This window comes from Opisthorchis viverrini, assembly GCF_000715545.1.
Source record: "Opisthorchis viverrini unplaced genomic scaffold opera_v5_401, whole genome shotgun sequence".
Lineage (NCBI taxonomy): Eukaryota > Metazoa > Platyhelminthes > Trematoda > Opisthorchiida > Opisthorchiidae > Opisthorchis > Opisthorchis viverrini.
In genome coordinates this window covers 38,294-51,511 of record NW_008752061.1, presented here as the reverse complement: position 1 = coordinate 51,511, position 13,218 = coordinate 38,294, and the positions used below count along the sequence as shown (strand labels likewise).

Genomic DNA, 13,218 nt, shown 5'->3' with positions numbered 1-13,218 from the left:
CGGCTTTCTGGGCCTCTTCCATTTCTTTGGCTTTCTGTGTCCACCATACTTCACGATCAGATCGCAAGCTCACTTTCACTTGACGTCTAATAACTCTTCGCACTGGATTATGTTCGGGACCGGCTGGGATATTTCTTCGAGATTTAAGTAGTGCCACCGTTCGGTCTGATATCCAATGCTTGAGTGCGCCTGGTCGGGTCGTGCCACAGGCGAAATTCCCAGCACTATGCAAAGAGGTGTCAATCTCGTCCCAGTATGAGTGCACATCTGATGATGGAGCACTTGGAAGAGACTCTAGAAGCCGATTCTTGTAAGTTCGTCTGACATCCGGATCTGCCAGTCTTTCAGTTGCCATGCGAATTGTCCGCACCTTACGCGGCCCCGGGAAACGTAGGGAGAAGCGAATATGATGTAAGTAAATTGGAATGTGAATACACCAAGTTTGACAGCAGCAGAATGATGACTGAGAAAATCTCAGGTCAGTTCAGTCCCTTTCATTTCACTTCAGTTCAATTCAGCTTTTTCAGTCCGTCGTGCTTGCCCACAACGGTAAGTGGGAACGCGAGCGAATATTAAGTAATCATTTCTGTACATAGGAATCCCAACGAAACGCACAGGGATTTTACGGGTTCGTCAGATTCCATATGATTTGATCAAATGGGGAGCATAGTTTAACGAAAAAGAACCCAAACACTTCCCTAATGATGATTAATTTTTATAACTTCGGTAGATTATCAACAAGCCAAGTTACCTGACTGATTTTAAAACTTCTAAAACCATCTGGAATGGTTTCTCTCTCTCCAAATTTCCATTTGATAGATCTTGCAACCTAAATCATATCTGGAGGATGTTTGTCACCGTTTTAAATACCTCATTATCAGCACAGTAGTATTAGCTACGTAAAGTGGACAACTCACATGGCTGCTGAAAGGTTTCGGACAGCTCATGTCCAGTTTTGCATTTCAAAGGGCTCATCAACTGGGCGCACTTTCCGAGTTCCCATCAACCTTGTGTTCTAGTTGAGCACTCGATGGAAGGGAACCATCCTTGGCGAGATTCAACTAAATTCACTTGTGTCTCCTGTAAAAACCAAATTCGTATACGGGTGCGAGCGTTTGTCAAAATCTGTTCAATTTGGGTTCAAGCGGAACACAAGGTTAAAGGAAATTTGAGGACTGCGTTGCCTGACGAGCCCGAACACGGAAGAAACTGGTCATAGTATTTCTACGTATATTGTTTCGTAGAGATCACACACTCATTTGCAGTCATCTGCTACGTTCGTCTAAAAACATTCTCAGTCATCAGTCCATAGCTGTTTTGGATGAGCGTGTTGAATCTTATTTGTTTATGATTAGACTAATTTCCCAGCTTAGATCCTGTTACCTATCCATATTCAGGCCCCCGAGGTAGCTCAGGAAACAACTCATTTAATGGAACTGTGCAAACGAGGCTGAAACCCTCATCGACGCTGTCCACAACGTCTGTTCCTAACGGACACGCACCATGTTGTGTGATTTCACCAAAATAAAATGAGTTGAAGCTTGTCCTTTCCGAGTTCTGCCATCGCCACTAAATATGGATTGTGTTTTTTCATTAAATATCGTTCGGTCAAGATTGGAGGAATTCAGTTAACACCGTCGGGATTCTCAGGCCTTCTGGACTTATTAAAACGCGTTCACAAATCTGACGCACTATTGCACGATAGGTGTGCAGGACGAATAAAAATGGACCAGTGGGTCGACACAGGTAGGACAGCTTTTGGGTCGTCCGTCGACCCAAGCACACTGCTCAAATTTCAATTTTTCTCGTGTTCACTCCAATTGTGTATCGTCAAACTCAGTTCCATCGACTTTGAAAAAGTTCTCCCACAGCCATCCACAACTTTATCGAGATGAGATCATTCGAACGGTGTCTGTTTCCTTAACAATCAGACCAGCAAAAGGCCGTTTGGAATCATCTGTTCTCAAAGCTCCTCAATTTTGAGTTCGGCAACCAAATGTCATTGTATTATATTTATCAGCTTTCTATGTTTATGTGCGTGCGAGAGAACGCGACTGATTCCAAGCCAGATGTATCTTGTCCAGGACCATTTACAGTCACTCCAAATAAGATTTGCTAAATGCGCCGCATGCAAGGTACCGCACAGAAATAACACCTCGTCGAGACCGATTACCAGGGGAGTAACAATCTGGGCTAACTAATAAAATGTCAGAAGACACAACAGGCCTGTTGGCCAAACGGTTGATATACAACAAAAATTGTGAGGCTTTTCTTGAAACGATCTGAAACCCATGAGATTGCATAAAACTCTTCAGCAACAACCACAGTTCTCCCCTTTCTGCGTTTCATTCGATAGGCGCACAATTTGGTGTTCAGTTAAAACAAGGTTGACAGGAAATTGCAGACGAATAAATTAAGGACGAATCAGCGCCATCGAGATGTCTATCATGAGAATAACGTGCGAAATCATTCCACACTGGGCTTTCAGCGGTTGACTAGATCTGTCAAACCACAGACTGTGACGGAAGTTTTATGTGAGATGTGGAACAATGTAAACAAACCATCCTACATCGCACAGAACCAGATGCTTTTTGGAATCGGGAGAGCTATCTTTCTTCAGCTATCTGGTCCGTTAGCATTGGAAGGAATGTTCTGCATCCGGGCAATTCACCGGCACCCCACGGCATACAAAACATCAGAGCCCGAACATTCAGGCAACACCTCAACTCATACGCGAGTCTGATTACTTCGGTTACACAGAGAATGTGTTGAAAGTTTGGTACGGGCTGTCGCCACTGATCGCACTCTTCAACCACACCTCGTTTTTAGAGGAATGTCGGAGTGAAATAGAAGGAATGGTACCGTTTTATCAAACTGCCTCTCCCACTACTGGGTCTGGCGAGCGAAAGAACTCACCGATAAAGATACACAACATATTTATCCGAAACAACTGGTTGGGTGCGAGCGAAAACGTTACAAGGGCCCCGAACTATTTAGAGGCCCCTTTCCGGCATTGATCCTTGCACTCTGATAGCCGTTTAGTGAACAAACATCAACATCAATCGTGCTTCTGTCCTGGATGCTTGCCGGCATTCCTATTCAGATTTTGGTGGCCTTTTATGGTCTCAGTTGTTTTCGGGAAACGTAGGGCTACCTCCAGGAATCTGACATTCCTGAGAGATACAAATACGTTCATTCGCACATTAACCACTTCTTAACGGGGTCCTCAAATGATAAATCTGTCGTGTATTCTGGACTATTTCAAGTGGAATTCTAAATTACAATAAGTTTCGGAATTTTTTTCAATGACAAGTTGGTTCACAACTCTCGGTCCGCAAATTACTCGTGGTATTATTTGTGTCCCAAGAATAAATCACCCAAATATTGCCGCTCCCGAGGATGGACAGAACAGCGTATTCAGCAGTGTGACATTTGACTCAATCGAAATTCCCGATACAAGCCAGATGGGGATTGTCATTTTGTTCCACTAGGATGCAGTTTAACTAAAGGTAATGACGTCTTTTGCTATCAAAATAGGAGATGTGTGATTGAGCAATTTGAAAGGAACTTAACATGTCATATTTCGCCCAGACTGAACTTACTACGAAGACGACAAGATCAAATCACTCACCTCGGCCCCTTCACCCAAATTTTGAGATTTGCAACTAAAATCACAGTAGAACTCTCAGATGCCACCGGTTGACTTGAAAGTGTTGTCGCTTCAGTGCTCAAGCATTGGTTAAGGGTGGACTTACGGGTCGGGGAATCCGCAGTTCGGCACAATCCTGGCATTTCGACCGCCCTTCGGCAATATCTCAACCCTCGTAATTCTTTGGGTGGCACGGTACGATATCTGAAGAACTGCTTTGTATTTATTTTGTATTACACATGAACAGCCGGAGTTGTGTCGAATATTGCAATAAGTATGAACAAGTGATCTTCACGTGGACGAACGAGTTACCATCTATCCAGCCATTTACCAAGGTTTTACTGAAAGTCTACCGACACCCATAACCTTGGTAGCCAAGAAAATCTAAAACAGATGGTAGGAACGTTAATTTGTCGTCATAGGCTCGGAATTGTAGACTCGGAATATAACTCAGAATTATATCTCTTTTGAACAGAAACAGCGATTCGTTGACCAATGGCATTTTCACGGTAAGGCGAACAAACGGAATCTTGGGGAACAACTGCAACGACAGCATAGAGCCGGCAGAAAATTGTGCAGCTTGTAGAGCAGATCCCAGTCCACCAAGTCGGAATAAATGCGCATTTTCTGCTCGGCATACATAGTACCGTGCAACAATATGTCCTGAGGACATCAAGAGACACCAGTACGGCTCGTCTGAGGCGCTAGTCTGGAGAACCAAGGGGGCGCTGTAGTCGACTGTCATAACCATAGCGTTCTCTAACTACATTAAATTTCTGAAGGACTGTTGCACACACTCTGGTAGGAAAAAGGACTCAACTCTGACAAAGTACACTGAATGATGGGGTTATAGAAGTAGGTGTTCAGGACAATATTCGATATTTAGGATAGATAGATAGATAGATAGATAGATAGATAGATAGATAGATAGATAGATAGATAGATAGATAGATAGATAGATAGATAATAGATAGATAGATAGATAGATACATAGATTGGTAGTCAGATGGATATATAGATGGATAGGTAGGTACAGATAAACTATGGCCAGTCGAAACCGGCATGAATCAACGTGGTTGAGCCTTTGATGATTGCGCGAATCATCAGCTGAATTAATTGAGCAGACGGTTAACACTAATCAATCTAGCATACTATAATGAACAAGAATGGAATTTTTCGGAGACTTCATGTTATGCCCATGACAGAAGATGGTGTTTACCACTGATCCTGAACTGTGCGCAAGAATTACCACCTGCTAAATTCAAGGTGCTCCTTGATTCTGCAACGGAAGCGTTGTTCCGGCAAGGATATTTTCGATGAGTTCATGGCATTTTACTACACATGAGGATTAAGGCCCCGTTTCAAATATTCATTGTAATACATGGAAATTTCTAGGTTGTCCTGCATACCTCAATATGATGTGCAGATGCATAAATTCCGGTGGTAGTTTGCGTTACCCTGGCAACCAGATGATTTTGGGTGGTTTATCGCTGATAGGGAGTAGTCTATGAAGACAATTCCGTCAGTCAGCATTGACAGAGTTATTGTTCACTGTAAATGTTGCCCAATTGTTTTCTCGATTCAAGCCGAGTGTTGCAGATGGAAAGCTCTCTTTAAGTGCGCATTTGTTTTCAATGTCTCGTCGCTTGATGGAGTCCACGGCCGCGGAAGAACGTGAGACCGCCCGGAAAAACCTGCACCGTGCGCCTCGTGTTTCCAGTTCTTTTTCTTATCCTACTGATAGCCAACTAGCGTCTGAAAGCACGATAAAAGGCATTTAGTGTAGACTCGAGTTTTGTAGTGGAGAACAGGTGTAGAGGATGCATGGGAGCAAATAAACTGTCATCAATCTAGTACATTAGCGGACGTTTCATGATGTCACCTAAGAATCCAAAGTTTTTTGTTGAGATGTGCGAGAAATCTTTCATAATCTATCGGTTATCTCCCACAAACATTCCCCTCGCTTGTGTCAGCTAGGCCACGTCGTCAAGGAAACGTTCCGCGACATCGTGATGGATGTGACAACCAACATAAGCCAACGATTAGGGGCTTTTCCAAGAGGGATGAGCCCATGTGTTTCAAGGCAGTATTCGATCAATTCTGGAGCCACTGCTTCACTTCAGCGGTTACTTTGACCTCATGGGGCGCGTAAACAAGGGTTTGCAAACATATACATACATTGCTATCCAATGCATTCACCCATGGCGTCACGTAGCGCAATCCTCAGTCCCAAAACCACTACAAGATGAAAGTCCAGCAAACAACCTACACGGGAGGAACTTTCGGAGCAAACCCGGTACTCACATCACTGGTATCCTCGTTCTTATCTTGATATAGAACCTGCAACTAGCAACATCGAGATCATTATTTCAACAGTTGTGAGCTATTTTCCGAAGCCAGGTTACGTCAAATTTCGGTATCTCCAAGGTGACTCATAGAAACAGGAAAATAATCTAGGTAAATCGGACTTCTAAATAATCCAAGATGTTATGGAATAGGAAATCCTGTTCCTCGCAATGTGCTTGTGGATATACAAAGATGTACATCAGCCAAATGAAGCTGCCTGAGTTCAGTTCAGTTCATTTCATTTCAGTTCAGTTCAGTTCAGATCATTTCATTCCAGTCCAGTCCAGTCCAGTCCAGTCCAGTCCAGTCCAGTCCAGTCCAGTCCAGTCCAGTCCAGTCCAGTCCAGTCCAGTCCAGTCCAGTCCAGTCCAGTCCAGTCCAGTCCAGTCCAGTCCAGTCCAGTCCAGTCCAGTCCAGTCCAGTCCAGTCCAGTCCAGTCCAGTCCAGTCCAGTCCAGTCCAGTCCAGTCCAGTCCAGTCCAGTCCAGTCCAGTCCAGTCCAGTCCAGTCCAGTCCAGTCCAGTCCAGTCCAGTCCAGTCCAGTCCAGTCCAGTCCAGTCCAGTCCAGTCCAGTCCAGTCCAGTCCAGTCCAGTCCAGTCCAGTCCAGTCCAGTCCAGTCCAGTCCAGTCCAGTCCAGTCCAGTCCAGTCCAGTCCAGTCCAGTCCAGTCCAGTCCAGTCCAGTCCAGTCCAGTCCAGTCCAGTCCAGTCCAGTCCAGTCCAGTCCAGTCCAGTCCAGTCCAGTCCAGTCCAGTCCAGTCCAGTCCGAAGCGAAGCTGCCTGAGTTCAGTTCAGTTCATTTCATTTCAGTTCAGTTCAGTTCAGATCATTTCATTCCAGTCCAGTCCAGTCCAGTCCAGTCCAGTCCAGTCCAGTCCAGCCAGTCCAGTCCAGTCCAGTCCAGTCCAGTACAATACAGTACAGTACAGTCCAGTTCATTGCAGTCCAGTCCAGCCCCCTTGGGCATCCTGGTATGTATAAGCCAATTCAAAACTGATTTTCAGACGGCAGAATACGACAAACACGACAGAGTATGAGATTCAGATCAGAAGTTACATCGGAAAATGGTGACGAGGCGTATCCTTATTTTCAAATGGTCCGTGGGTTCAGCATCGCTGGGAAATGCAGTGAAGCAAAATTAGGCCAGCTATTCTGGCTGAAATTACTTGTAATGTAATTTAAGAAACGCACAATTTCGAGGAGGATTTTTAGAACCATTCGACGTTCAACAAACAGACAGCAGAAACCATCGGTTCGGTAAAACAATAAAAGAACATACCCAAGATGATACCCGTAACTTGTGAGCTCCGGTCAATTCATATTTTTATATTTGTTTCACTTTCAGTGTGTATCGTGGCTTCAATGTTTTGACAACCATTTTCAGGGGTTTGTTTGATGTCTTAGCCACTGGTTATTCTGTACACGGTGGTATGAATCTCGCTTTTTAATAGACGATATCAGTCAGTTTTGGGTTAAAAATCGTTCGATTATGCCTGTAAGTGGTTTGCTTGAAAGGATACGGATGAACACGATTTTCAATATTGTATTCACCAAGGTCCGCCCCTATGGACTAACGGTACTGTGCTCTTCTACACTGGCTTGGGTATCGGAGTGATTCTGCGAGCCCCTTTAATATTTAGAGATGATCAAGGACAAGCACGCGGCAACACACTTCGTCAACGTAACATCTGTCCGACAGTCATACCACATCGTTGATGGTTCCAAGAATCGTCCAATATCCTCAGTAACGTCATCGCAGCATTGCTGGGTCTCTCGCTGATAAAGCTTTTGCTATGAAGTTTAACATTTGCCTTTTTCACACTGCCGAATTTTAACTAGTGGGACTTGCTTCTGGCTAGTTGATATCCACTCTCTCCATCCTGAGCAACCGACTGCGTAAATGGGATAACTAATCATTGTTGAATCACGTGTTCCGTTAGTGAATATTCAGTCAACGCACTCTGTTTATTCTTATTTGGGTGATCACCAGAAAACACTTAGATCTCAAAAAACCCCTAACTTAAGAAGACACTTCAACGACATAATTACTGACCACTATTGTTACACAAAGGTAATTGGAAACATGAGCAAATCTGAGCTAGTCCTTTCTAAGCGAGGGCGTTTTTGGGACCCACAGTACTGAGGAAGTCCAATGAAACGCACATGCACTCATCTGGTTCGTCTGATTTCACACGATTTAAACAACTGGCGAAAGATGGTTATCCAAAAAGAACCCAGACACTTCCATGTACGGCTGACTGCCTTGTATGACTTCAGTGGATCATCAGCAAGACAAACGTATCCAATTAGGGTTCCAGTAGAACAGGAATTTGACGGATTGCGACTACCTGACGAGCAACACCTGTTCACGGAGATTCACTCACCTGCTGCGTAGCTGGAAACTTCTGCGTGTTCTCGGCTAGCATCGAGGGAGTTTATATCAACACGCTTCGAGATATTTAGAATTCAGATGTGCCGATAAACCCCAACACCTCTCACAAATAACTTTTTGAATCGTGGATCCATTATCAGCTTGACATTCAGTGTGCCTCACTAGGAATCTTCCCCACGGTTATGCATGGTGGCCTCTTTTTCTCGGCAATGCCGAAATCTGTTAGTGGACGTTAGGAGGAATCTTGAGTGAACACATTGTTGTTTGTTTTAAATCATTCTTAGTCCTTAGTCCAAACCCGTGTAGGACATGTAGGATCCTCAGTCATTCTTATGCGTGTTGAATCTTTCGTGTTCATGTTTAGACTGATTTCCTAGCTAAGAGCCCGTTATCTGTACGGGTTCAGGACCCCAAGGTAGTTCAGCACACAACTCATCTAATGGAGTTGTGCAAAGCCGGATACGAGGCTGAAACTGTCGTCGACTATGTCCACATCATCTGTTCCTGACGGACACACCATGTTTTGTGATTTTACCAAAATAAAATGAGCCGCAACTTGTCCGTTTCGTGTTGTGCCGTCCAGAAATCGTTCAGTAAAAGCATTTGGTAGACCCGTTGGGATTCTCAGACCTTGTGGACTCATCAGGACGTCTTCACAAATCTGAAGTACTATTGCAAGATAGATGCACAGGACGAGTAAAATCATGCCGGTCGATCGACACAGATAGGACAGCTTTTGGATAGTCTATCGACCCAAACACATTGCACAAAGTTCACTGTTTCTCGCGTTTACTCTAACCATGCTAGAGGCGCATCGTCAAACAGCCCCGCTGACTTTGAATAAGTTTCTATACAACACTTTCCCTCACCGAATGCTCAGATGAAGTCTCTTAGAAAGTGTCAGTTTGTCTAAAAGTCAGACTGTTAAGTAATCGTTTGGTATCGACGTTGTTGTATGTTGTTGTACTACAAAACTACCAACCTGATGTTGATATTTTGCATTCATCAACTCGTCTAATTTTGTCCGCGAAGGACAGCATCGGCCGATTGCAAGCCAGGTGTATTTTGTCCAGAATCATTATCACGTCACTCCAAAGAGGTTTGGGAGACGCCGTAGGCGTAGTACCGCACAGAAATCAACACAACGGAGGGACCGATTGTCAGAGAAGAAGGAATACCTCCTCAGGAACCGACCAATAGAGCGCCAAGCGTAAACAAATCGATCGGTTGCTACGCAACAAAAAATTGTTCGATTATTCATGAATTGACCCGCCCCTCGTACGAATGCTGAAGACTCTTCAGCAACTCACTACCGGACCCCGTTTCTGGGTTTCATTAGGTAGGCGTACAAGGTGAATCAATCAAGAGCGAATCAACGCCACTGAGTGAATATGGTGTGACAGTTGATTTCTTTGTTACACAGAAGTCATTCCTGGGACCAACTTGCAAAATCAGTCCGTACTGGACAGTCCCTCTACGGTTGACTAAACCCGTCAACACAGATTATGTCGGAAGATTTTGGAGAAATACGGGCTACAGTGTACAAACACTCCTACATTGCAGTTAACTAGTTGCTCTTTGGAGCCTGGTTACGTCCACTCTAGTGAAGGGAGTCCGCTGCAAAACACAGGACGAAATACGTCGTCCTTCGTTAATTGGTAAATGATTCTACTGACTGCAAGCAGTTGGCGATGGGCAAGCCGAGAAGCCTGGAATTCCCGTCTCAGTGACTTTTCGTGTTGTGACTATGTGTGACCAGCAGTCGGCAATCTTAGCCACTGAGATTTTCTTCTATATATGGAATTTGTTTCATCCAGGCACTTCACTGACATCCTACGGCATACAAACAGAACTTCTAACGCTGGGCATCCAGCAAACACCTCAAATCAGACGGCAATCTGATTACTTCGGTTACACACAGAATTTAGCGGTCGATTAAAGCAGGTCTTCGCCACCATCTGGTGGGACTCTTCAACTTCACCACGTTTTTGGATAAATGTCGGAGTGACATAAATGGAATGATATTGTTACATCAAACAGCTGTTTCCACTCCTGTGCATGGTGCCAGAAAGGTCTCACCGATAAGGTACACATCATATTTATTCCAGACGAGCGATTGGGTGCGAGTGCAAATGTTGCAACGGCCCAGCGCTATGTAAAGGGCACTTTCTGGCATTGAACCAGGCAGTCGTGCTCCTCTGAGATGCTCGAAAGCCTATCACATTCGGTCGTGCTTCAGTAACCGTCTATGTTCATAGGCTTTCGCTTAGTTGATTGAATTATTGACTCGCCTGGATGCTTGCGGGCTTTCCTATTCAAATTTTGGTGGAGATTTTGGGTCTCAGTAGGTTCCGAACTTCCTAAGGTTTCTTTCAGGAATCTGACCTTTATGACAGATACGAAAAATCTCACTGGAAGGTAAAACTCGTTTCCATGGAGGGCTCAAATTATCCCAGATAAATTCATCGTGTATACTGATCCCTTTCGACTGGGTTGTTAATTGAACTAAGTTTCAGAATTCTGTCCAGTGATGAGTCAGCTAGTTCCCCTCGGTGCGATTATTGCCCGTGGTGTTGGCCAGAACAACGTATGCGTCTGTACTATATTTGGCTCAATTGAAATTCACAGGACAAGCTCTATGTCAATTGGCACTTGGTTTCCTTAGCCTGCGCAACGCAAACTAGGGGACGTTAGATTGATCAAGTCGCGTGGAACTTAACATGTCATGTTTTGCTTGGACCGCTAGTGCTACAAAACGACAAAAGCGAAAGAGGCCCCTCAGACCAGCCTCCCTCCTCTCAAGTTTTTAGATTTACAAGGAAAACCATAGAACAACTATCAAATGCCCTTTATTGAAGTGACAACGTTTACTCTAGAGAACTCGAAATAGCTCATTGGTTAAGGCGCGAAGTTAATGATGGGAAGGTCTATGGTTCGAGCCCAACCCTGGCATTTCGACCACTCTTGTCTATAATTGGGCGGTACCTCAACCGTCTTGCTTCTTTTGAGTGGCACGGTACTGCACCTAAATTGTTAGTTTTAATTTATTATTTTTCTCACACATAAACTCTTGAAGTTATGTCGTTTTGCGCAAAAAATATGGAGACGTGATCTTCACGTAGACGAATGAGTTATATTGGCCAGAGCCATTTACGATCGTAGTGCTGAACGTCTACTGAAGCCAACAAACTTTGTAGACATGGGGTTCTAAAAGTGATTATGGGAAATGTCAAGGGTGTGTCAGTTTTGACGGAAACACAGGAGTTTGTTGACAAATGGCAGAAATGAATGGGGCAAGTGAACAGAATCTTAGCGAACAACCGCGATGACGCTATGGAGCCAAAGGATAGAATTGGGCGGCCTAGAGTGCAGCTCCCAGTCGACTAAGTCAGGAAAAATTTCATTTTCCGCTCAGCCCGCAGAGCACCGTGCCGCAGAAAGTCTTCCGGACATCAAGAATTTGACCAGTGCGGCCCAAGAATACGGCCACACTTGTAGCACGTTCTCCGGTAATTGGAATGTGGGAAAACGGAGCAGATTATAGATGATTGCGGGAAATTCTGAAGCGCATTTACGGAACCAATATGGCAGAATAACATTCGGATCAGGAAGCTTTTAGCGAGAGCAAGGGAAAATTTTTTGGAGTTGCATAGTGTACTGTGACGGGATGAATATCAGAACTTGAATACACAGAACCCTGAAAATGGGTTTAAGCGCTCAGAAAGCGCTCTTATACAGCCAATGCGAACCTTTCCTGACCGCATGTAGGAGTGTAAGTGTACGCGCCAGACTCTTTAGCGTCATCGTGTTATCCTTGTTTAGATTGTTTCATCAGAGTACTGTAGTCGGTCGAGTTCTCTTGTCTTCTATTTGTCTGCCGTCAGGAATGAATTACATATGATATAAATGATGATAAGTTTATGTCCAGTCGGGAAATTGTCTAATTACCCCTCCAGATAAGTCAATATGATACCTGTCTGTTACCCTTCTTCAAGTTACTTTTTCCGCTCCCCCCCCCATTGCCCTGAATGTTGTGATGGGTCAGGTGCCTTGGCCGGTTCAATAGTTACAATTGACCTGAGAACGTACAGTATCAAGCGCGTTTCAATCGCTATGCAGCTGTACGGTACTTTTTCTCTTCATCATTTCATTATCTCAGTCACCTATGCGTTTTTCCCTAAAAACCATCCTTATTTTGATGCACCGCTAACGCGGACGACCAAATTGGAGCCTTTAGCGCCAAATAGGCTATTGTTCCCTCGCAAACTTATGGGATGAGAACAGTGTACCAAGATATATCTAAATTTTTGGAGCGACCGACTTCTATCGTTCCCCTTGCCAGGGCATTTACAGAGCTCTCATATCTACAATCAGTATGGTACGGTACCGTTCGTCGTGGTTACAGATATTCATCTGGTCGCCCACGATCAGCAATTTGCCCAAGAATTTCATTCCTTACATGTGATACGTGACCATGATTCGGATGATCCCTTTTGAGGATGGGTTAGTGATGGTTTTTTTCTGGGGGATTTTGGGAAAATTTCGATGGCGACAGGACTGGAGACCTAATGGATTGATTTGTCGACCCCGAAGGCCCTCCTCAGAGTCGAGGCGAGGGCAGCCCTATATGCAGCCAGAATGAACCGTCGGAAGATGGACGATCGCCGCGAAATAAATCTCTTGCAGTGAAGCTCAACACACCGGCCGATTTCAAATTGTGCGCGCTGGCTATCTGCGCAGTGAGTGGATACCGACTGAGATTTGACGGATTTTCAATGAACTTAATGCGCGTAAGCGAGAGGCCCGTGCAACCGAGTTCCTCATCAACCCAGA

At 44.6% G+C, this 13,218-nt stretch overlaps 1 protein-coding gene across 1 annotated transcript in view; it reads left to right on the top strand.

The window, feature by feature from the left end:
• The window catches only part of T265_10753 (hypothetical protein), a gene marked incomplete at both ends in the record, with an annotated part of 29,682 nt that extends 20,789 nt beyond the window's left edge, over positions 1 to 8,893 (top strand). The window contains 2 exons of the mRNA XM_009177218.1: positions 5,627 to 5,735; positions 8,792 to 8,893. Coding sequence (XP_009175482.1) covers positions 5,627 to 5,735; positions 8,792 to 8,893 — 211 coding nt within the window. The remainder of the gene's footprint in view (positions 1 to 5,626; positions 5,736 to 8,791) is intronic.
• Positions 8,894 to 13,218: the final 4,325 nt, after the last annotated feature.